At 40.9% G+C, this 26,143-nt stretch overlaps 1 protein-coding gene across 10 annotated transcripts in view; it reads left to right on the forward strand.

The window, feature by feature from the left end:
• Nucleotides 1-26,143, forward strand: part of TNIK (TRAF2 and NCK interacting kinase) — a 396,690-nt gene that overhangs the window by 271,719 nt on the left and 98,828 nt on the right. For all 10 annotated transcript variants that reach the window (XM_021933792.2, XM_009201370.4, XM_021933794.2 and 7 more), the window contains 4 exons: nt 8,203-8,257; nt 10,251-10,329; nt 20,093-20,268; nt 25,770-25,836. In XM_021933792.2, coding sequence (XP_021789484.1) covers nt 8,203-8,257; nt 10,251-10,329; nt 20,093-20,268; nt 25,770-25,836 — 377 coding nt within the window. The remainder of the gene's footprint in view (nt 1-8,202; nt 8,258-10,250; nt 10,330-20,092; nt 20,269-25,769; nt 25,837-26,143) is intronic.

Raw genomic sequence — 26,143 nt, forward strand, 5'->3', positions numbered from 1 at the left:
TTGACAATATGCTGATTTTCAAAATCATTTATTCATTCACTCAGTGCATGTTTATAGACTATCCATTGTGTATAAGGAGTTAGTCAAGCTGTATCTGTACATGCTGTTTCTGATAGAAGGTTCATTTGAGACCCCGTCAAAGCCCGAGGATTTCACTGTGTGTTTGGTGGTCCACTTGGCCCAGTGGTGTATCCCAGCTCCAGAAGCTTGATGTCAACACTTTGGGCCCTCATGTGCCACAGCCACTTTCAGCTGAGAGTGTATATTTAGAATAAAGGATGACTTGGCCACCAGACTTTATTAGATTTCTTACCACAAAAGTCCTTCCTGTAAAATAAAGACAAGAAGAAAAAGAAAAAGAGTATAGCTGAGTTTTGTTATTGGATTTATTGTTTATCGATTATTATTTGATGTGTCTAAGATGTCTTTAAATACCACTATAACTTTTTATAAAACCTAAAGTAACTCAACGTTATAAAGTCTTCTGTAGAAAAGTAGCCTGAAGAGCTCTTGCTTCTTATTGCAGAGTCTGGTTTTGTGTGATATCTACTGGGCACAGTAAGTAACTCACTGAAAATAGACCCTCTCCTAAGCAGGAGTGCCAGAATCTCATTTGCCTGGTGTGCCGGCTTTCCCCTGGAGGCCCTTCCTTTCTTGTTTTCAGAAATTCTGTCAAAACACTTCAAGTGAAAGGAAAGGTTTTATTTCCCTGATAAGTATGTGGGGCAATAATGAAAGCTTTCCCATTTAACAATAAGCATTCAAAAGATTTGAAATTAATAAAGCTGTTCAAAATGCCTAGGCTGTTTAAATTGTTATTTTTTTTTTAAACCTAGTTTGAATTTCATTTTGGTTGGATGGGATCTGCCAAGCATTTTATAGTCCTGTGTATTTATTACTTTAACAGAACCACCCACTAAGAAATTTCTGTGGCTGAATGCCACAGTATAGTACACATAATGTAGTGTTATTCACCCCTCCCACCCCATGGAGGGAGACACACACACACACACACACACACACGGGAAACCTATAAAGAACCTGGAAAAACTTAATAGTATTTACTTTTGAATAGGGCATGTGAATGGAAAACTTAAAATTTTTATTTTCTATATCTTTCTGTCCTGTTATGTTTTTTGCCATAAACAGGCCTTGCTCTTATATTAAGCCAATGGAGTAAGAGATGAACAGTGAAATGGCGTACCCCCTCATCCCACTCCCCACCAGATTCCTGTCCTTAGGCTTGATCTGTGCCACTGTTGTTTATTATTCGCCTAAACTCTGTTTATGAGACTTTCACACAGGTACTGCAGATCATTTGCAGACATGGGTGTCTCCTCCAGCGTTTGGGTGAATATTGTGCTCTGGGTGGAGAGAAAGTACTCTTTTCCCCTGTGTCACAGATAATTGGCATTATTCAGGCAGGGTGCAAATACTTCTTCTAAGTAAGAGGTTCAGTTGGAAATAAAGTGAGCAACCTAACTAGTGGTAGAGTTTCCGCTGTGCAGGGTGTCACCTGAGAGGACAATATTCAGATTGCAGAATGATGCGTTTACACTCTCAAACAAGTCCTGCCATCTGTCTACTGAGATTCAAACAAAGGTACTTCCCTATTCGATCAGAAGGAAGGTGACCCAGATAGCACATTAGTGTCACCAACAGGAAACTGAAACTCCTATTCAACATATTTCTGTGGCTTCCTGTTCACACCCACCTATAAAGGATTCCTTAGTCAAATGCAGGCAGTACCTCCTCCAGGCAACATGCTGATCCCCAAGGGAAGAGAGTAAGCTAGTCTAATATTTTCCCTTTGGTCACATAACAAGCAAAAATGGAAAAAGAACTAAAGATTTCTGTCCTCAGTTTATTTTATGTGTGAAATGGGATTATTAATAACTATCTCCTCCTCAATGACCCTAACTCACCACCTGAGTTCTGTGTCTAGATAACATAATATATAAATACATAATATAATTAATAAGAGTCAGTCCTTTGAAGTCAGACGGGACCCGTTTAGACTTTGCCTCCTATTTGCAAATTACCTCAGGGGAGTTATTTAACTTTTTGTAAACCTGCATAAAATGGGAATAATAAATTGTTTATTCCGAGGTTATAATAAAGTGAGAATATACATAAAGGGATTAATACAGTGTCCACCACTTGGTAAATACTCAATATATAGTACTTAGTGTATACATATATATTATAGATAGTTTGTGTTTATGTTATAATATGGAAGTATTGCTATTTGGGGCCATTTGTTACCCCCAAAAGGCAACAGTTTCATATGGTTCAACCTCGTATTTGTGTTACACACCTCTAATTATCTGCTTACATTGAGCCAGAATCTGCTTCTCTATAACTCTGACCACTCAATTAAGATGTTGTCCTTAGGGACCATACACACAATGCATTCATTTCTTTTTCCCACCTGGAACATTTCAAAAAAAAACTAGTTACAAATAAGTTACCCAACAAAAGACTACTTTCTGCTCTGTGAAACTTGATAGAATAAAATATGCTGGCTGTGCCCATTATTAAGCTATTGTCTGTCAACTCTGGACTGCCATGCTGCCCTCTGCTTTGTGCTAATAGAGCTAGGACTCAGCTGTCCTCCCTTCTGTTTGTCCATCTGACTACTTATCAGGCTCTGCCAGCAGGGAGCAATAGAGAACGGGAGACCTCGCGAGGAGGAGGAGGGAAGAGGACGCACGTTTTCCTGTTTGCTTCCTGTAAGCTTCTTGTTTATGTCCGCATGGTCCTTGTGACCTCTTTGAGCACCACTGAGTGCCAGAGCTCCCTGCCATCTTACCTGACTCTGGTTTGCTGGTTGAACTGCCAGTTGATGATATCTGGCCCTAAGGGTCTATCTGTACCCACATTTGTTGAATACCCAATGCAGCGTGTACTACATTGTATATTAGGCCCTTTGCATATATTTCCTCATTGAATTCTCTTACCAATCCTGCAAGATATATGTTCTTTTCATGTTGCAGTTGAGAAAATGGGCTCAGAGTTATTAGTTGTGTCAGAGTTGAGTCTGGCTGCAGAGCATAGGCACCTTCTACCTCATGGTGGCCATTGGGGTTCTTGTCTTGTGCCACACAGCCTCTCATTCTTGTGTGTCTGGTTCAGACATCTGAAAGTGTTGCTTTTCTTCACTGTGTTGAGCAGCCCAGCCCCAGAAGGAATGCTCTCTTGTTCTGTTCAAGTTGCTTGTGTATCAGCTGTTCCCCACTCCTACCCTTTCCAGCAGCCAAAAGTTCTGTCTTGCCTCTGCCTTCCCAAAGGCACTAGAATTTGTCTCTCTTCTGTTTGTAATGCACACAGCGCTAGGCTATTAATCATGCCACAGGCTAGGCTGCACAGCACCTCTGGAATAATGAATTACCCAGCTCCTGCCAAAATGAGTCACACCATGGCCATGAACGAAACTTATCTCTCTCTGACTCTTTCCTCATCTTGTTCTTCCCCCTTCCCTTTTTCGTCTCCTGTGATCTGTCTTGCCAGTCGTAATTGGAGCATTTTCTCCTTTATTTAAGTTCTGAAGTGTCTTTGGGACTCACTAATGTATCCAAAGGCTTAAACAAGGCCTGTCGAGGACATTTATGGCTTTCTAGCATGGGCAGTTAAGTGTAGCTTACAAGCAGCTTTGGGTATATATGGCCAGGAATATAAATGTTCCTCTTGGAAAACAAGAGAACCCTAGCCAAAAAAAAAAAAAAAATCCTAACATTGATATCAAATGAAGGCTTAAGGAAGCAGCAGAATCAGCTAGGTCATGTGACTTAGCAGAGTATGCACAGGTATTTGTGGTGGTGTGACCTTTGGTTTGAAAGGAGTGTTCTGAGGGCTTAGGGAAAGGCTGCTCAAGAGGGATTCTGAGATGATGTGTACTAAACAAAGTACATATCTTTTCCCTAAACCTTCTTGCTTCCTGTGGGATAAATCCAGGATTACCAAACAAATGAGACCACTCCATTTCCCTGCTGTCAAAGATGTTTCTTCAAATTATTGCTGTATATGTATTATCACTTAGGAATGCTTTTGTCTGTACTTACGTTTCTTATGTCACTAGAAGTCTAGAGGCAGGCAGTCCAGGGTTGATGTGATGGTTCACTGACGTCTTCAGAAACCAAAGCTCCTAGCTTTCTGTCCTGGCATCATCAATTTATTGGCAGTAACTCATGGTTGCAAGATGGATGCTGTAGCTCCAGATATCATATTTTTATTCAAGGCACTAAGAAGTGGGAAAAAGTTAGCAAGACACCAGCTATATTCGTCCCTTATTTCAGGAAAAGCAGAAGCTCCCAGAAGATGTTTGCTTATGTCTCATTGGAGAAAACTATGTCACATCCCTAACTGCCATCCTTAGCTGCAGCGGCATCAGGATAGGCAAGTGTGGCTTTGCTATACTCTGAAATGGAAGCAGCAAGAAAAATGAGGGTTGAAAATGACCACTGGGTTAGCCAATAAACAATTTCTGCCACAACTAAATAGAGGAAAATCATAGAAGACTAAGTTGGGCAGGCAAAGGCAGTGTCATCTGACAGTGGAGGAGAAGGAAATCAATATTCTTGAGCCCTACTCTGTGCCAGATTTTGTGCTAGCAGCATACCTGATCAATACATGCATGCCACGGTTATTTCCATTGTGCAATTGAGAAGCTAAGCTCTGAGCAACATTCTGCATGTAGCTAAATTAGAAGCCAGTATTTGAATCCAGATCTGCCTGACTTAAAAGCCTATTCTCAACTGGGTGCGGTGGCTCATGACCGTAATCCCAACACTTTGAGAGGCCAAGGTGGGAGGATTGCTTGAGCCCAGGAGTTCAAGACCAGCCTGGGCAACATAGTGAAACCTCATCTCAATCAATCAATCAATCAATCAATCAATACCCGTTTCTTTCTACCAATCCATGTTGCCATTGGGAAATTGGGGCCAGTTTTATAGTATGAAACTGGAGTACCTCACTGAATCTCAGCACCGTTATTGAATTACCAGCACCTTCAGTCACCTATGGACGAAGTAGGAATCTGAAGGAATTATCTTATGGATTAAAAATGCATTTTTATAATAATTGATAAGGGGGAAAATGGTGAATACTCCAGTCCTTAGATTGTGATGCTAGTTAAAAGAGAACTGGCCTAGGAAGCAGAAGACCCAGCTTCGTTTAAAACCAGCTGCTAAGTTGCTCTTTGATCTTGGGTAAGTCACTTTCCCTCATTTGTGAAATGAAAGGTTGAGCCAGATGATCTGTAAAGAGTCTACCAGCCCTAGGACACTTAGGTTTTGCTACTTTCAAGTGTTTTTCATTTGTTCATTCATTCAATAAATATTTATTAAGGGCCTACTGTGTGCCAGGAACTGTTCTAGGTACTTTGGATACATCTGACAACAGGACAAAGATCCTTGCCCTGTGGCTCTTATGTTCTTAGGTATGTGTGCTGGAGGTAAGGGGCACAAGCAACAAACACAAAACATGGTAAATTAGTGATGAATAAACATGTCGTATGTTAGAGGTGGTTAGTTCTGTGGGGGACAAATATGGGGAAGGGGAATGAGCAGTGCTGGGTGGAGGTCCCAGTGGTCCTCATTGAGAACACAGGGGTTGAGCAGGCTTTGGGGAGGTGAGGGAGTCAGCCAGCACATCACTGGTGAGGTGCTGCAGGCAGAGGGAACAGCTTGAGTCAAGATCCAAAGGCACAAGTGTGTCTGGGCCTTCTGAGCATTTTCCTTCTCCCTGATCTGAGGCCTGGCCTTGCGTTCTTCTTACCCCAGAACTATCATTTTGTTTCACATGTATTGGTTTTCAACCCAGCTCAAAGCTTCCTGGACTTGAAAGCCATTTAAATTGGACCTTTCTGTTGCAGTTAGGGCCATGGAGCCTGGCTGCCACCGTCTTACTTGTGCCTTATTTCACACTATAGAAACACTCAATTCTGAGGGATTTGGGGAAAATGGTGGTAGAACTACCAAGGCCTGGAGATACTAGAGTTTTATCGAAATAGCACAGGGACCTTAAGAGCCAACCCACCGTTTCCAGACTATTCTTGCTGTGTTTCCTGTTTAAAGCCTCCTGAACAGCAAATGACTCAGTGTTTCTTTCATGTTCCCAAATGATTATCTTTGTCTATCAACCATAAAACCCCAGGTACAATAGAACTGCATTTCCATCTTTACCAGTTATTGCTCCTGAGCCAACTTGTAATAGATGAGCTGAACCTTCCCCATCAGCTCTGGAAATAACCTCACTCAGCAAGGCCAAGAGCCTCTGGGAAACTCAGTCACTTGCTAGGCTAGAGAAACATGGGGTGCAGATTGCGTTTAATGAAAATCTTTGTGTATATCTTGAAACATAACAAAGAGAAGGGACAAGAGTTGCCTTTGTGAGTTGTGTTATATGCACAGAGTTCCTTGGAGTCTTAGAATGATAGTGTTGTGAAGGTGCATTGCTATTCCCGATTGAACTGAGAACTGGTAACATTTAAAGAATCCCCCTTGCTCCTAGTGTGAGATTACACATGTGCCCCAGCCACCTGCTCTCAGGTAGACTGCACTTTAGGCAAGAGGCTAGATCCCCTAGAAAGCCACCTCCACATTGTGCAGGCCTCTGCCCAATTACTGAACAGCCCTGAGTGTGACTTCACAGGATATTGAGAAACTTAGTTCTAGGGAATGACTCAGCATGAAGGTTATGAATTTTATGAAGCTGTCTTCCAGTTACATCTCTTTTTCATGTGGTCTTGACATTTGTTTGATGGCAATAGCAAGGAAACTTACCTTTGATCACTCTAATCTGAGAGAATTTTGAAAAATATACAAAATGCATGAGGTATTTAAAATGAGATATCTATGTTAGGATGTGGGCCATTGATACTAGATTTTCTTACCAATCTGCTGTGGAACTGAGGCAGCAAGCCTCTTTTTGGTGTTTTCTAACCAGGTTTTCCCCATCTCTTGGTTTTCCCCCTCTCATGCAATATTTAGAGACTACTGAGCCACAGACAGAGTATGGGAGGAGAATATTGTTAGAGATTGAGATTGTACAGGTAGAAGTGGAGGCATTAGCCTAGAAAATTCTGTTCAGAGAATAAAAGTCAGTCTGAGCATAAGAAATAATATAAAGGTATACTGGCCTCTATTGTACATACTAGTCTAGTCACAAAATAGACCGTATTTATCTTTTCAACAAATACATTGAGTACCTCCTACTGTGCCCAACTCTGATCTAAGCACAAGAGAGACATCAGTGAATGCCATCATCCAAAAGTCTCCGTGTCCTCATCTTACTAGGTAAAACGATATGAAATTGCTGTTTTTATAGTTAAAAACAATTGAATATAAATAACACCTACTATCTGATCCAGCCATTCCACTCCCAGGTATTTAACTAAAAGAAGTAAAAGCATACACCCTCAGATTTGTACACCAATGTTTGCAGCACCTGTATCTGTAATAGCCCAAACTGGAAACAGTCCAAATGCAAAAACTGTGATACGTTCATAGAATGAAATACTACACAGCAATAAAAAGGAGTGAAATACTGATATGTGCTACAACATGGATGGGCTTCAGAAACATTATTCTGTGTGAAAGAGACTGAATACAAAAGACCACACATGATATTATTTCACTTATACAAAACTTTGGAAGTTACAAACTAATTCACAGTGACAGAAAGCAGATCATTGGTTACCTAGGGACAGGAGAGTGGGGATGGGTTCAGGCAGAAAAGGAAGGAGGCAAATGAGATCTTTGGGGGATGATGGATATGTTTACTGTTTTGATTGTGGTGATGGGTTCACAGGAGGATCCCTATGTTATACCTTATCAAATGGTGTACTTTATGTGCAGTTTATTATATGACAATTATAGCTCAATGATGGTGTTATAAACAGTCAAATAGCAGCAATTTCCTATGGTTCAATTCACAGATAAATTTCAGTAATGAATTTAAAAATTTTTTATATTCATTTTTCATACATTTATTGATAAGCTGCCATGTGCCAGATACCATGAATGGTACTGTCAATGAAAAGTGAGTAAGACTGTTTCTGCTTTGAAGGTTAGTGGAAGAAACAGGTTTGTAAACAGACAACTGAATGACTTTCCCACAGGCAGTTCTGAAGCAATTACCAGGTTTAACCAAGTTGTCCTTTGTCTATTGAATTTATGTGTGTGTCTGCCCCTTCTTTTTCAGAGTGACTTGTGGTCTTTGGGAATCACCGCCATTGAAATGGCAGAAGGTGCTCCCCGTAAGTACCCTCCTCTGGGGTGAAATCTGTTGCTGGTCTGCTCTGCAGGTACTGAAGTTTCCTTGCCAGGAGCTGCAGTTGCTTTACTTCCACTACACCGAGCCCTGCATGGATTCAAGCTGGCATATTTAGAAAGCAGAATCATCTTAAATCAACCAGGAATCCATTCATTTCAGAGCAGTGGGAGAATCCTGTTTTTATTTAAAAAAAAAAAAAAAAAAAAAGGAAGAAAAAGAAAGCATACTTCGGGGAGTCTTGTTTGTTGTACAGATTGGAACATCATTTATTCTGGACTACTCCTCACCTGACATAAAACCATGACCAACTCACAAGACTATCAACTCCAATGTATGAAAATCCAAAATTAATTTTCAGTGCACTGGTTATACAAATTGCTATTACTCCTCTTAAAATACTGATGTTTAAAATTTTAGATTTCCCTTCTATTTGAGGCAGAGTGGCTAGGGCTCCAGCAGTCTTGAGAATCTCAGTTCCTTGAGATTTGGAGTATTGGCCCTGGCAGAGAGTCTCTGTCAAGAGACTGTGCCTCACGGATCTCCATATAGGAAGTATAACTGGTTGACAGCCCCAGCTGCTGCAGTGGCATCAGGCCACACCTTTGAAGGGTCACTCCCCACCAGTGACCTAGCACAGTGGGGATACTAAGGCAGGCCCTTTCCTGGAGGACACAAGATTCCTTCGTAGACAGCTTTCACCCAAGTAATACCCTGTGACTTCGCAAGACCTGCAGGACACTCTGGGACCCTTCCACCTACCTTCTCCCTCTCTCCTTCACTCAGGGTCAGACTTGCATAGCAATGTGATGACTTCCCATACTGCCTGGCTCCTTCCCTGTTTCCATTCACATAGTAATTTACCCACTAATATCCTTGGTGTCTGCATCTCAAAGGACCAGTACAAAAATAGGCCCTTTATTTGCATGACAGGTCGTTATACTTAAGACTTTCACCTTCAGGTTGTCATCGTTTTCTTACTTCTCAGTCTAGAATTGGTAGAACTCATCGGTAGCATGATTGATTTGGAGTGCTGGTTGACAAAATTGCCCTCATTCACAATGCTAATAGGCATGTGTGAATCAGAAAAATAATATATTGCAGTCTTAAACCATATTATCATTCTTGATGAGTGGTAGACAGGGCTAAAAATAAACTTCTGCCCACAGAATCCTTTGGCTTTTAGGGAGCACATATTCTTATTCTAGCTACAAAGTAGAAATTCTCCCAGATATTTGAAAACTAAACTAATAAAATATTTTTATTAAAGTAAGAACATATGAGTGCTTTCACTATAAATGATAATGTCATGTTTACAAGATGAGATCTTTTTATAACTTTGTTTTTCTGCCAGACTCTGTGTGACTTAATCCTCTGGGCTTCCTGGGGCCGGCCAGTGAATTTAAAAACAAAATGAAACAAAACCTGTTACGACACCTGAAAAGCCATTCGGGATATCTGGAAACAGAGAAAATGGGGCTCTGGGCTGGTGTTTTGGACTCCAAAAATCTGTGTAGATAACATTGCATTTGGATGAGCTGTCAATGTGTAAGAAATAGATGGGATAATCAAATGTCTTTTATTTATGGCTTAGTCTTTTACTAATTAAACGTAGCTTACCATCTCCATTGTAGTTGTCATCTGATGTTATTTACTTTCAATGTCAGGTGGTCATTCATGGCAAGATGGCTGGTTGTTGACCCTTTAACTTAGTTTCCTTAAATATGAAGTAAACGTGTATTCACTAGAAATGTTAGCAGTAGCTATGTGAACCATGTTGTATTTTGAGACTCCTGTAAGTGGACATTAGATCTTTCAAATGCTCGTCAAATGGAAGCATTTGGATATTCTGACTTCGTGCTCAATCATGGTGTGTAAACTCAGTGGGTCATTGGGCAGCATTATCTGCACAGCCAAGACGAGCTTGGCCTGGATTTGGCCTCCTAACTGTAGCTGGCCCTTGTTTTGGTCTCTTGCAGCTCTCTGTGACATGCACCCTATGAGAGCGCTCTTCCTCATCCCCCGGAACCCAGCGCCTCGGCTGAAGTCTAAGAAGTGGTGAGTTTGGTCTTCGATGTTTTGCAGATTTAAGGGTGAGGTTTTCTTGTGATTCTATTTTGGATTAGCTCTAATCCCTAGGTCCTACGGATAGAATGAGACTAACATATATTGTGACTTGGTGAATTACTTTCCATATGCTGTCATTCATCTTAAAGTACATATGGAGTATCTACTGTTTGTACAGCAAGTCTTTATTCCCCCACCTTTAAGGTAAGAAATCATTAGCCAGAATGGGTAAGTGAAGCCCAAGTAATAACATGAAAGCTCTTTGATTTATAATTCCAAGTCATATCTTTCCTGGCAGCACAGAACACCTTATCAGAGAGGGTGATAGTTTAGATTGGCTGATTTCTCTTCTGTTCCTTACAACAATCATTCCCTAAGTGCATATACACACCAGTTAATGTCGGAGATTATTTCTCTGCTACATGTATGAGCATTTGCAGTTTTTTTGTTTTTACGACTGTTTTCACATATGGCAGGTGATACTGGCTTCTTATTTGGGGCAGCAATTTAACTTTTCCTTTTAATAAACTTACATAAAATGGTGGCTTAATTTAAAGGAAACTACTACATGAATAGCAGTATGAGTGGTGTGAAGTAAAGGCAAAAATTATGTTGATAGGATATGACTGACATTTGGGAAACAGTTCTACAGGTTAAGCCAGATGTTGGATGTTTTGACTTTTTTGGGATAATTATATAGTTGGGATCTTTGTATCTTATTATTCCATAACCAAAATTCATTGCTTCCTCCTTTCTTCCTATGGAAATGGTGTATCCTCCCTGATACATTCTTGAATCTCGGATTACTCTTGCACCGAGGTCAATTCCTGCACTACTTCTGACCTCCTATCCTTTTTCTACAGATAAGTCCTGGGCAGTGAGACCATGAAGGGACAGGATCCTTCTGCCCCTTTTCATAGCCCTTCATGATCAGGTGCTTGACTGCGACCCTCATGTTTCCCACCCACCCACAGGTTCACCTCTACCACACAGGAGGCAGCCTTAATTACTACCAGTCATCTACTAATGAGAGCCACCCTGGTGGAACAGAGGAAAGGGCATGCTGCACAGAAAGGGGGAAGGAAACAGCCAGAAAAGAGATGGCAGCCTCAGAATAGCCGGGCCCTGTGAGGGGAGTGAGAGTTGCTATTGGTAACAAGGAGGCAGAGCGTTTCCTGCCCCTCCTTCCTCTGCAGAGGGTCACTGTGGTGCAAGACAACCCTTCTCTCCCCAGCAACAGCCCTCCCATTGGGTATCATACATCATGTGATCGGCAAAGCACCCCCAACACCCTGCTTCCTCTCCTCTCCCTGGATCAGACTCCCAGGGAGGGGAGCTGGCTCAGTTCTCTTCCCTGGAAGCGACAGTGACACTACAAAGCCCTCTGCTAGGTTCCTGCTTGACATCTGAGCTGAGTCTGCAGTATACAGTGGGCTTTACTTACCCTGTTCCCTGCCCTGTCTTCTCCTTGTCTCCCTTTACTGCTGCTGGACACGTATTCCGAGCTTTTCCACAGAGGAGGACAAACTGGCCCTCCACAGATGTATTTTTTTTTTAGCTGTCACAGTGTGGTCATACGCCCCGTTTTAAACATATGTGTATTAATTGGCAACACTTAAAAATCTGTCAATTGAGCATTACATTTAGATTTCTGGACTTTTTCTTGCAAAGATGCAGTGAAGTGCCTGCAAAAAGATGTTAGCTCCTACTCCCATTTAGGACAAGTGATTGTCCTCCTCCAGCTGCCACCTCCCCCCAACTCAGAAGCTGGTGTCAGTTGGTTAGTATACATCTCCTGTTTTCTTTTTCTTTTTCTTTTTTTTTTTTTTTTTTTTTTTTTGAGACGGAGTCTTGCTCTGTCACCCAGGCTGGAGTGCAGTGGTGCGATCTCGGCTCACTGCAACCTCCACCTCCCAGGTTCACGCCATTCTCCTGCTTCGGCCTCCCAAGTAGCTGGGACTACAGGCGCCCGCCACCACACCTGGCTAATTTTTTGTATTTTTTTTAGTAGAGACGGGGTTTCACCGTGTTGGCCAGGATGGTCTCGATCTCCTGACCTCGTGATCCACCCGCCTCAGCCTCCCAAAGTGCTAGGATTACAGGCTTGAGCCACCGCACCTGGCCACATCTCCTGTTTTCATCTTAACCATGGTCTGCACCACCCCTTTTTGTGATCTGCCTGACCCCACAGAAAAGTGAGTGAACAGCCCTTGCCCTACAGTGTTGGTTTTTACTGACTGAGATCCAAAAACATCAACGGTGTGCTGACCTTGTTTGAGAAATACAGACTTTTAGGACAAGGCAGGCTGATTTTTCAGCTTCAAACTTTTGACAAAAACTAATTTTTAATAATGCTGGAGGGAACTGGAGAAGTTTGGAAACACTGAGAAGTCCAGGCCAATTTCATCTCATCCTGCCACCTTGCACACCTTTCCCTGATGTGGAAGGAAAGCTGGGTAGGAAAGCTATGGGGAAGTCCCATATTGTCAGACAGGGAAAGGAAAAGTAACCTGATTGTTAGAGAGTGACTAGGGAAACAGTAGCCCTGATAATGTGCCATTTCACACTTGGATCCCAGCTTTTGTAGAGGTGGTGGTGCAGCCTCCAGGCACATGATACTTGACAGCAGACGTAGCTCCCATTTCTCTGCAATACAATTCCACCAGTTTTTAAGTGAAAATATTTAAACACTTCAGAGTATTTTATCTTGAAAGCGCAGGTCCAAAGTGATTTGAAGTAAGTTAGGGTTTACTTTAATAGACTCTAGTGTTTGAGAGGAAATGAAACATTTTGTTTATTTTTTTTAAATTATTTAAAAGAAAAAGACCCCCTCCCCCGACCAAGAGACGAAACTCCAAAATGTTCTTTTATTTCTAGCTATTCTTGGGGAGGGGAAGGAGGGGAGGGATAGCATTAGGAGATATACGTAATGTAAATGATGAGTTAATGGGTGCAGCACACCAACATGGCACATGTATATATATGTAACAAACCTGCACTTTGTGCACATGTACCGTAGAACTTAAAGTATAATTAAAAAAAAAAAAATTTTTTTTCTAGCTATTCTCTACCTAAATGAGTTATCGGGTTAAATGCATTGTTCTCAGTGTGTATATCAATACCTGACCAAAGGGGGCGCCATTGTGGAGGCAGTGCCATGAACTCTTCATGGCAAAACATTCAATCAAGCATCATTTTCAACATGACTGAGTCTACAACATACAAGGCATAAACTAATCTGTTAGTGTGAACTTGGTTTTTGTTTTTTTTTTTTTTTTTTTTTTTTTTAACTTGTGCCTTCAGGATTTGAGAAATAAAGGCAGTGGCACTGCTCTTTCCACTGTCATCATGGAGGGAAAGGAGACCGCCACCATTCACAGCAGCCCAGTTCTTCCTTCCCTGTTGGTATGATGAGAGGCCTTTGTGGTATGGGATGATGAAATTACGGCACCACTGAATGTTCAGGCAGCTCAGCCATTTAATAATAAGTTGTCTGGGAGGGTTGTAACCTTAGTGGAATCAGAAGAAAACCAAAGATGCTCTCGCCCTGTACCTCCATATCAGCACCAGCAAGTGAATAGTAAGACTGGGATTCCCATTTTCTCTTCCTGTCTCTTGTGCGTGGGTGGATTCCACTCGCAGGGGTAAACTATCTCCTTCAAAAGATTTTCTCCTCCCTTCTCTTGCCACCCTGCTCATCCACACTCACCTGCCCTCACAAGTATACTCAGTGTCACTGCTTCCCTCCAGGGCTTTCTGGAGAAGGATAAGAATGGTTCCATTAAGTATAAAGCGGTGACTCTTTCATGTGCCCTTTAAATTTGAAGAGTCCACATAGGCAAAGCAGCCCTCAGTTGAGATCGTTAGAAAAATCATAACTGCTTATACGTACAAGCTCCACTGGTCCAAGCTGCTCATGCTCCGGATGCAGATGTGGAGGCCCAGCGAGGCTAAGTGGTGTGTTTGCACGAGTTCTAGCCTCCTCACTGGGAGAACCAGTCTGGACCCAGCCTCCTGCTTTTGCTCCAAGCCTAAAAATCACCCCCATGATTTTATGAGGCACCAGTTCTGATTCTTGGTGGGTTGTCAGACTTTTGTTTTGAGATATGACAAAGTTCATGTGTGTGTGTGTTTTCTAAATATAATAATAATACAAAGCAAATATCAGAAATTCCTTCAAATAGACTGAATTTGCTAGTAGTAATGTGACTTTGAACTTTGGACTTTATTAAAATCCAGCTAAAAACTATTACACAGACTTTAAAAATTAACCTTTTTTGGCCGGGCGCGGTGGCTCAAGCCTGTAATCCCAGCACTTTGGGAGGCCGAGACGGGCGGATCATGAGGTCAGGAGATGAGACCATCCTGGCTAACACGGTGAAACCCTGTCTCTACTAAAAATACGAAAAACTAGCCGGGCGTGGTGGCGGGCACCTGTAGTCCCAGCTACTCGGGAGGCTGAGGCAGGAGAATGGCATGAACCCGGGAGGCAGAGCTTGCAGTGAGCTGAGATCCTGCCACTGCACTCCAGCCTGGGCGACAGAGCGAGACTCCGTCTCAAAAAAAAAGAAAAAAATTAACCTTTTTGTGCAGCCTCCTTGGAGACAACAGCCCAGTTGACTCTTCCTGCTAAGCTATTTAACCCATATGTGAAATAATTCCCTTAAAGAACTCTATGTTTACTCAGTTCAACAGAAAGGAGGATTTCTTTTTTTTTTTTAGAGATAGTCTCATTCTGTCACCCAGGCTAGTGTACAGTGGTGCAATCATAGCTCACTGCAGCCTCAAACTTCTGGGCTCAAATGATCCTCCCGCCTCAGCCTCCCAAGTAGCTAGAACTACAAGTGCATGCCACCATGCTCAGCTAATTTTTTCTATTGTTTATAGAGAAAATGTCTTGCTGTATTGCCCAGGCTGGTCTTGAACTCCTGGCCTCAAGCAATCCATCCATCTCGGCCTCCCAAAGCACTGGGATTATAGGTGTGAACTACCTAGCCAGAAGCGGGGATTTCTGCTCCTCAGTCCTAAAGGCGGATGCTGTGTTCCTTAAGCCCAGTGATGCTCAGAGATTGCTGGAGGCAATGTCATTATAGTCATCATAATAATAATAGCAAACACATATATGGAATTTATGATACCAAGAATGTTCTCAATATTTTACATGAATTAATTCAATTATGACAATTTTTTGAGATAAGTACTAATAATATCCCCATTGAATACAGCCAGGGAAACTGAGACACAGAGAAGTTAAGTAATTTGTCCAAGTTAGTAAGCGATGCGACTAAAGTAAAGGAAGAGGGTAGCTTTTGGAAATAGGGCAGGGCCAATGCAAATTTTAAGGCCAAATTGCATTTACGGAGTCTGATGATTACCAAAAACTTTTAACCCAACTGATTATAATGGCTAATGTAACAATCTTTCCAGCATTTTGAATTCCCCCAACACAATTTAACATATAAACAGGTTCAATTTGGGAAGATAAAGTATTTAGTGACTGATAGTAGAACTAGTCTTCTCACACTGTAGGTACCAATCATTACCATTTATTTCTCCATGCCAACCCTTGGGAAATTAGTATTACTAACCTTAGGTGTTTTTATTGTATAAGAGATAGAACTAAATTACTATCAGTGGAGATTCAAGCAATAAAGTTATATAAATGTACTTTAAACTCATTAGAACACTCAGCAAACAGTGAGGTAATATTCAACATAGGTGAAGTGTTTTCACTCTTAAATAAGTGTGTAATTAAGCGTATTGATTCTTTGGTCATGCCAACTTAAATAAGAAACTATGAATCCTTCTTTGAAGACTCGTTTTAAGTAAACATTATTTTCTCTTCAAAGGGTGCCATTTGAAGAAGATATGAAATATATTACCAGCTTCGTAGTCCTGCACAAGTAGGCGTACCTTTTAGGCCCAAAGTTATTGTCTTGAATATCTCTGAGTTTTTTTCTCCCAGCAAGGCATACTGGGAAAAAGTACTCTGTTTAATAACTAATCCCATTAAACTTGAGCACTATTCCATTCTGGAGATTTCTCTGACTGTTTTTTTAGATGTCAGTATCGGGGAATAGAATGCAAGTCTATTAAATGTGGATCTCACTTTTAAATCGAATGTGATTTCTTTTCTTTATCAACCTCTAATTAATAGTTGGTTGAGCAGTTTAAACAAGCACTTCCGGCGGATATGGTGGCCCATGCCTGTGATACCAGTACTTTGGGAGGCTGAGGCAGGCGAGGTCAGGAGTTTGAGACCAGCCTGGCCAACACGGCAAAACCTTGTCTCTACTAAAAATACAGAAATTAGCCAGGTGTGGTGTCACACACTTGTAGTCCCAGCTACTCGGGAGGCGGAGGCAGGAGAATCACTTGAACCTGAGAGGCAGAGTTTGCAGTGTGCTGAGATCATGCCATTGCACTCCAGCCTGGGTGACAGAGCAAGACTTCATCTCAAATAATAATAATAATAATAAAAATAAACACTTCCTTCTAGTTGCCAGCAAGAAAAAGAGAACTGCCATTTATATTCCTTGTAAATATTTCATACCTTTCTGTCTTAAGTTTTGTTTTCATCTTTTTAATACTGATTTTTCTACCTGGAAAAGTACTGTATGGAGTTCGTTTATATCTTCATGCAGGTCAACCTCATTCTCTTCAGTTCATTCCGTAGGAGTGTCCTTTATTTCATTACATTTTTCTGGCAAGGTTTCTTCTTAGATGAGATCGTATTTATGCCTCCACAGATTTATTTGATTGATCTGAGAAAAAGAAGAATATCCACTCTCCAAACCTTCCTTTCTGTCCCTCAAAAGTGCAGACTTGAAGGTGGCCATATTGCAGCTCTTGCCCAGAACCTTCATCATACATTCACTCATGCACCAAACACACAAATCAGGTAGTGTGCTCATGATGCAAAGATGGCTCAGGCACGTCTGATGCTGTTGATAATTTTCAGTGTGAAGCAGCAAGGATGTGCACGGAAGCACTTAACAAGGAGGTGCATAGAGTGTCCTGCTGTCATTATTTCTAGTCCACAGTATGGCCAACCCTGATTCATCCTGGGCAACCCCAAGCACAGTAGGCTACCTTTATTTCTAGGTAAAGTATTTTAAAAACTTGAATGTAGCTTAGCAATTTAGTGTGGAAAAAAAAATACCAGTGATTCAGTACTTTAAAAACACAGAATAAAGTGAAAAACTGCTTTGACCAGGGTAGCACTAGAGAGTGGTGCATAGAAAAGTGCCCTGTCATGTTTGAGTGTTGAAGAACATGTTCCCCATTGTGTTCTGTGTGGTGAGGGCACCTCTCAGGCCTGAAGAGTATGTATGCAGGGACTGCTGGGCAAAGGCTCAATCCTGGGATCCACTCCTGTATCTCCCCTGTGCACCACAGGAGAGCAACAGAGAGCACAAAACAGATCATTCCTGCTCTGGGCAGGACGGGAAGGGTGACCCGAGTTTCACCAAGGTCTCCTGGAGCGCCTTGGAAAAGCATGCTATTGAGTCATGAGCTTAATTATTGATGACTCTGAACAGTTTCTTGGATCTTTCAGCAAGAACATGCGTGTTCAACTCATGAATCACGGCTGAAGTCCACCATTAATTTCTGCCACATTGTGGTCTTACTGCCATAATCGTAGGTATGGTATCTCTCGCCAGCTCTCCCCTGCCAGGTCTCTGGCATAGGGTTTATCTTTAAGGAAATATTGCCTTTCTAAAGGGAGATAAATTTGCCTCTGGGTGTGAACTTAATTCTTTAAAGTTAAATGTCTTAAGTCCTTGAGTTAATGACAAATGTACACGTAGAGCCTGTTCTTATTCCTTGGAAAGCAGAGTTCAAAAGTGATTCTGAAACTACTGGTTACAAAATTTGCCTAATCAAAGTTCACTTCATCATAGAGGAATCTTGCTTATTTCTACAAAATGCACTCCCTGTTACCTATCCAACCTTGGTTTTACTTTTCTCCAGCTTGGCATTTTTATTATTATTATTATTACTATACTTTAAGTTCTAGGGTACATGTGCATAACGTGCAGGTTTGTTACATATGTATACTTGTGCCATGTTGGTGTGCTGCACCCATCAACTCGTCGACACCCATCAACTCGTTATTTACATCAGGTATAACTCTAATGCAGTCCCTCCCCCCTCCCCCCTCCCCATAATAGGCCCCAGTGTGTGATGTTCCCCTTCCCGAGTCCAAGTGATCTCATTGTTCAGTTCCTATCTATGAGTGAGAACATGCGGTGTTTGGTTTTCTGTTCTTGCGATAGTTTGCTGAGAATGATGGTTTCCAGCTAGTATTCCATGGTGTATATGTGCCACATTTTCTTAATCCAGTCTGTCACTGATGGACATTTGGGTTGATTCCAAGTCTTTGCTATTGTGAATAGTGCCGCAATGAACATACATGTGCATGTGTCTTTATAGCAGCATGATTTATAATCCTTTGGGTATATACCCAGTAATGGGATGGCTGGGTCATATGGTACTTCTAGTTCTAGATCCTTGGGGAATCGCCATACTGTTTTCCATAATGGTTGAACTAGTTTACAATCCCACCAACAGTGTAAAAGTGTTCTATTTCTCCACATCCTCTCCAGCACCTGTTGTTTCCTGACTTTTTAATGATTGCCATTCTAACTGGTGTGAGATGGTATCTCATTGTGGTTTTGATTTGCATTTCTCTGATGGCCAGTGATGACGAGCATTTTTTCATGTATCTGTTGGCTGTATGCATGTCTTCTTTTGAGAAATGTCTGTTCGTATCCTTTGCCCACTTTTTGATGGGGTTGTTTGTTTTTTTCTTGTAAATTTGTTTGAGTTCTTTGTAGGTTCTGGATATTAACCCTTTGTCAGATGAGTAGATTGCAAAAATTTTCTCCCATTCTGTAGGTTGCCTGTTCACTCTGATGGTAGTTTCTTTTGCTGTGCAGAAGCTCTTTAGTTTAATTAGATCCCATTTGTCAATTTTGTCTTTTGTTGCCGTTGCTTTTGGTGTTTTAGACATGAAGTCTTTGCCCATGCCTATGTCCTGAATGGTATTACCTAGGTTTTCTTCGAGGGTTTTTATGGTATTAGGTCTAACATTTAAGTCTCTAATCCATCTTGAATTAATTTTCGTATAAGGAGTAAGGAAAGGATCCAGTTTCAGCTTTCTACTTATGGCTAGCCAATTTTCCCAGCACCATTTATTAAATAGGGAATCCTTTCCCCATTTCTTGTTTTTGTCAGGTTTGTCAAAGATCAGATGGCTGTAGATGTGTGGTATTATTTCTAAGGACTCATCTCAGTGTTCCCTAACATATATTATTCTCATCCTAGCCTGAGTTTTTCACTGATTTCCTACATATCTGAACTATCCTTTCCCCAGAGTGATTTTCTCCTAATTCTTTAAGGCCCAGCTATGGTTTCCTTATTCCAATAGCCCTTCTAGATGTGATTCCCATAGGGTTCTTTTTCTTCCCTGCTTCCTTTTGGTTTGCTGTGTAATGTTATATATAAATTATGCAAAAATGCTTTCATGTGTATAACTACCTTCTGCTACCTTAATTGTACATTGATGATGATGATGCCTTTGAACCCATTATGCCTAATATAGTGCTACACCTGTTTTGCGATTAGTGGATGATCCCTATGCCGGCCAATTGGACGTTAAAAAAAAAAAGTCCCAGCATTTCAGAAATTACACATTTGCTTTTCTTTGAATCGCCGTTTTATCTGTGGATTCATTTCTTTTGTTTGGCAGGTCAAAAAAATTCCAGTCATTTATTGAGAGCTGCTTGGTAAAGAATCACAGCCAGCGACCAGCAACAGAACAATTGATGAAGCATCCATTTATACGAGACCAACCTAATGAGCGACAGGTCCGCATTCAACTCAAGGATCATATTGATAGAACAAAGAAGAAGCGAGGAGAAAAAGGTTAGATGCATGTTTGTATTTCAGCAGCAAAAACAAACGATGGAGTGAATCATGGGCTCTTCGTGTATTTGGAGGTGACTATGGGGATTTCAATGGGTCGTGTGAGGGGCTGTCTCTGAGACCACAGCCTCTGGGCATCAGTGGTGTGAGACTACTGAAGTAGAATCTTTCATGAAAAAGAAATAGAACTGCAAGAAACATTACCTCTGCCAAATACTGAACAAAGTCATGTTGAGTGATACTATGAAGTACTTTAATATGACAAGTGATTTTCTTAATTCAAATTAATATTCATGTTTAGAAGACTAAAACTCTACAGAAGACAGATAACCTAAAGAAAAAAATTCATCTAGTTGGCATTTTTCTATACTGATATTCTTCAACATTTAAGTTTATGTGCTCTGAGGCTCATTTGTAATTCCATTATTTAGAAGTCAGAAATAATTTTTTTTATAGTTGCAGTGATACAAAAGATCATTAGGTTGCCAGGCTTGCTGAATGGAACATCAGATTTTGAGCTGAAGGTCATTTAACACAGTTCTTTATTTTATATATGCAAAAACACATCTTTGTGACTCTAGCTCTTATATGTCACTGTCTCTTCACTACATCATTGAAAGAACATGAGTCCAAACTTGGGGTCTCAGGCTGTGCCCTACCTTTTTGAATGGAAGCTTACATTTTTAACAAGCATAGAAATGGTATACTCATACTATATATTAGGGAACATTGAGGTGAGCTGCCAAATGAGAAAATGCAAGCCAAAGAAAATTGAAACTGAGGTTGGATGGGTAAGGGGGGTGCATTTGTAGAAATGAGCAAGATTCTTATATGGTGAAGTGACCTTTGATTAGGCAAATTTTGTAACCAGTAGTTTCAGAATCACTTTTGAACTTTGCTTTCCAATTAACAACTCAGGAGTCATGGCTAAAGTTCACCATTAATTTCTACTACATTGTGGGCTTGCTGCCATAATCATCAATATGGTATCGCTCACCAGCACTCCCCTACCCTGTGCCTCTCTGGTATAGGGTTTATCTTTGAGGAAACAGAACCTTTCTAAAGGAAGACAAATTCGTTCTTGGAGATTGACTAGCATATTGACTGTACCATGACCAATGTAAAAACTTGCATGGTCTGGAGCAGGTCTAATGGCTAGTTGAGGTAGGGAAAGTTAGAGCATGGGAAGGGAGAAACGGAGAGGACAGCAGTGAGGGCTTTCTGGGTAGAGAATAGGAGGGGGTTGCTGCTGGGAGGATGACAGTGAAAGGCAGTGTGAGGCTAGAAAGCTGAGCATTAACAGTATGGTGAGTGGAGAGTAGAGAGGAAGACCAGAGACCGAGGATGGGAGGGGAGGCACATGGTGATGTGCTTGTTCTTGCTTCCCTCCTCTTCATTTCTCTCCCCTCTTCAGTTCAGAGGCAGTAAGGGAGGGTAGCCCACAGCACGGGACAGAGGCTGCCTTTCTTTTACTTGCATTTCCTTTCTTCTTTGCTTCTGCAGTTAATACCCATAACACAAGCTGGGGACTAGTAGTGGGGGCGGTGACAGTATGGAAGTCAGACTGGATTGGAGAGGTAAGATCAGCAGAGAGCTAAGGCAGGAGGAGAGAATCTCAGTGAAGGTTCCAGGAAGAGTTCTTTTTTCTTTCCTTTTTTTTTTTTTTTTGGGGGGGGGGGTGGAGGAGAACGAGGTCTCACTTTGCTGCTCAGGCTGGTGTCAAACTCCTGGGCTCAAGGGATCCTCCACCTCAGCCTCTCAAAGTGCTGGGATTATAGGCATGAGCCACCCGCCCAGCACTTTTTTTATTTTTTATTTTTTGAGACAGGCTCTCTCTCTGTTGCTCAGGCTGGAGTGCAGTGGAGTAATGATAGCTCACTGCAGCCTCTATCTCCTGGGCTCAAGTGATCCTCCCATCTTAGCCTCCCAAGTAGCTGGGACTACAGGTGCACACCACCATGCCTGGCTAATTTTATATTTTTTTAATTTTTAGTAGAGACAAGGTCTCACTATGTTGCCCAGGCTGGTCTTTTACCGCTGAACTCAAGAAATCCTCCTGTCTCAGCCTCCCAAAGTGCTGGTATTATAGACATGGCCACGAAACCCAGCCCCAGGGAAGAATTCTTATGCAGCTAGCAGGGACTTGAAGGAGTGTATGATCAGCTTAGACTCAGGAGTGGGAGGTTGTGAAGCTAGGCCAAAAAGGTGGCTCCTCTGCAGTTAATAAGAAGTCAGTTAGACCCTTAGTTCCTCCAGCATGAAGAGAAATATATAGGTCAAACTCAAAAGGTCCAGGACTGCAACTGCTCCTTGTCCATGGGGCTACTCCATGAAGTCAGAATTTTTAAGGGCATATTTTAGAGCAGTGTGTCAGACATGCAACCATTAAATGCCAGCTTCTCTCAAAAGGACATTTTATTATATTGTGAATATATAGCATAGTTTAAGTGCTCAGACTCTGTTTTCAGATTCATATTCTGGGTTCACATTCTAACTCTGCCCCTTATCAGTTATGTGAACATCACTCCAGTTTTCTCATCTTTAAAATAAGATTGAGAGTATACTAATAATATCTACTGCCTCCAATTGTTGCAGAGATTAAACTCAATAATGCATTTAAAATGCTTGACATAATGTCCAGGACACAGATGCACTCAGTAAATATCAGTTATTCTTATTTAGGCAATTACTTATTGACCCATACTTTTTCATCACTTACTCAGAGTACTTAGTGAGAACTCATGACCCATCTCCCTCTGGGGCATAAATAAGAGTGGGTGAAGCCTGTGCCTCAGGTTGTTTCCACATTTTGCGGGGCACAAGCTCTGGAATGTGACTCAGAACTCACCATGCCATGAAGATAGATCATTTTTAATGTGTTTGTTCTCTGCAGAGTGGAAAAGTAAGATTCTTGGCAATAGGTATATTCAAGAGTTATATGGTCATTTAAGGAATCTAAGCCTGTTTAGGCTTAGGGCCACCAGAATCATAGTTCTAGTCTCCTTTATGTCTGCTCCCCAAGGCAGGGTGTTTGATCAAATGAGATCTAATTTCATTTGCTCAGTTTAGTTAAATGACTTAGTTTGCTCTAATATTACTTTTCACTTTCTTAGTTGTTCTATGACCAACTTTTGGTAGAATCAATCAAAGCAATTCTATTTTGCATTGCTTTGTGATTTTTTAAACCTGATATTTTTTCCCTAACATATGTTGACCCATGCCAGTTTAACCCAGTAATATAAAAGCAGTCAAAACCAAATTTTGGTGAAGTATTACATATTAAATGGAGGAGCCTGACAAATGAATGTTTTACCCCAGAGAGTAGAAGTAATAGGAATAATTGTGTGCTTCTTTTCCATGCTGTAATTTCCTTTATTAGATAAAATTTCTGCATTTTTACTTTGAAATCTGTTTATTCATTTTGAAAAAGTTTAGAATATTTCATTTTTAGCGTGGAGTATTAAAATACTTTATGCAGGTTCTTTATATTTTGGTGAACTAATATTTTAAAAATAAGTAGCCTGAAAGCTTCATACATACCTCAATGTACGAAGCTAAGTTGTGATTTAAAAAATACACTTGAACTCATCAAACTTTTGGCTTTCTTTCATTATCTCTTTAATGGCTAAATAGTGTGAAAAGCAAGGCATGTTTAGCAAATCTGAGCATTCTCACTGTGTGACTACTGCCTCCTGGTGGTAACATAATTAAATTGCAGTTCCAGTTCTTTTTAGGGATGTGCAAATGTCTTCAAAGTTGTATTTATTAACCTACAGCTATGAAGAGATAGGAGTAATGTGACACCTTCCCTTGCTTAAAAGCTCCTCCAAGGGTTCCTTATTGCCAATAGGAAAGTTCTCAGCATGGCATTTATAAGAATCAGTGACCCTTTTCATCCATGCTAGCCTTTCTCCCTCCATAAGGTTTTCTCACACCCAGGCACCTAACTACTCACAGCTCATTGTTTCCTGAACATATTATGCACTGTAATACTGCCAGCCTTACTCATGTGGATATGTTGCTTAGAATTTCCTTTTCCCACAACTACCAGCTGCTAACTGCCTGGAGGGCCACTGACCTTCCAAAGCCCAATTCATTTTTTCTTCAAAGACTTCAAGTCTCTTCATCCATTATGACCAGTGGCACTAGCTGCTCCTTTCTCTGATATCTCATTGCTTTTTTTAATGTACTGCTATTTAGCATATGTTGGAAAGAACACTGTTTCTTAAGTTGGAAAAGTTCTGGATTGAATTCTAAATCCAAATCCTAGATTGACCTTTTATTAATGAGATAACATTGGTTATATTACTTAACCTCTTGTAATTTCAGTATTCTCGCTTGAAAACCAGACACTAATTTGGAGGTTTATTATGCAAAATAAATGAGAGAACAGAGTAAAATATCTAGCAGTAGTGACTGGCGTGGGAGATACCCACTAAATATTCCTTCCCTTTCTTCACAATCATGGAGGCTCTGATATTTACTCATTTCACACATTAGATTTGACCTCTTCCAAAGCAAAGCTTCAATCTTATTCATTCTCACATGTAAACTGCTTCCCATTTTGCTGAATTAAATGACTGTCCCTAGTGGACCAATCAAAACACATTTTAACTATATATATATATATATGTACACACACACATATATACATATATACACACATATATATGTAATTTTTTTTTCTTTTTTTTGAGACAGAGTCTCACTCTGTTGCCCAGGCTTGAGTGCAGTGGTGCGATCTCGGCTCACTGCAAGCTCTGCCTCCCAGGTTCACGCCATTCTCCTGCCTCAGCCTCCCAAGTAGCCGGGACTACTGGTGCCTGCCACTATGCTTGGCTAAATTTTTTTTTTGTATTTTTAGTAGAGATGGGGTTTCACTGTGTTAGCCTGAATGGTCTCGATCTCCTGACCTCATGATCCGCCCGCCTTGGCCTCCCAAGGTGCTGGGATTACAGGTGTGAACCACCACACCCAGCCACTATATATTTTTAATAGTACCTATTGTCAAAAGTTTCTTTGTTGCACTTATCAAAACAATCTAAAGACAATTTGTGAATCCATGTAAGTCGTAATAAAATCCTACTTTAAAAATGGTTAATACCATCAATAAGTTACAAAGGGCCAGTGGGTTTGATATGGGTAGATTTATAGTGCGAATTAACACAAATTATTTTTAATTGAAATTAAATTAATAAATTAAAAAGGATTATTTTTTAATTCCTTATCTTCTCTTCTCATGTGAACATTAGGCACTGGGGACAGATATCTAGAGTCAGCCGAGACAGTCTTGAATGTGGTTAATTTCATATACTGATGGAAACGATTAAATCACAGCCTGGAGACTGTTCCAGCGCTGTGATTTTTACATTAACTATGTAACTACGTAGTTAACTACGACTCTTTGGGTGTCAATTTATTTATATATAAGAGACGGGGTTGGGCTTTACTGAGCCATAGCATCTTTTTTTGTGCACTAACATGCTGGGATCTTTCTTCAGATGAGACAGAGTATGAGTACAGCGGAAGTGAGGAAGAAGAGGAGGAGAATGACTCAGGAGAGCCCAGGTATGAGAGCAAAAGCCAAGTCTTCTAATGTTCACATTCTGAATTGTGCTTGTGTGAAATTCACTTTCCTTTTGATTTATTGGTTCGTTTTTAAGAATCCACCGGGGTGGTCTTATTTAATTTATTGCCCATGAACATACTCATTAATTTGGGAAAATTTCCCTAGGCAGACCATTACAAAAATGTGGAAATCAGCATATTCTTTATTTTGTCCCCCAAGATTTATGGTCTCTATGCTAAGAGCTTGTTTTCTTACATATGTAACATGTGGAATGGGTAGAAGGCAATTATCTGGGCAATGCAGGAC

Source organism: Papio anubis, chromosome 2 (assembly GCF_008728515.1).
Source record: "Papio anubis isolate 15944 chromosome 2, Panubis1.0, whole genome shotgun sequence".
In the NCBI taxonomy this organism is placed as follows: domain Eukaryota; kingdom Metazoa; phylum Chordata; class Mammalia; order Primates; family Cercopithecidae; genus Papio; species Papio anubis.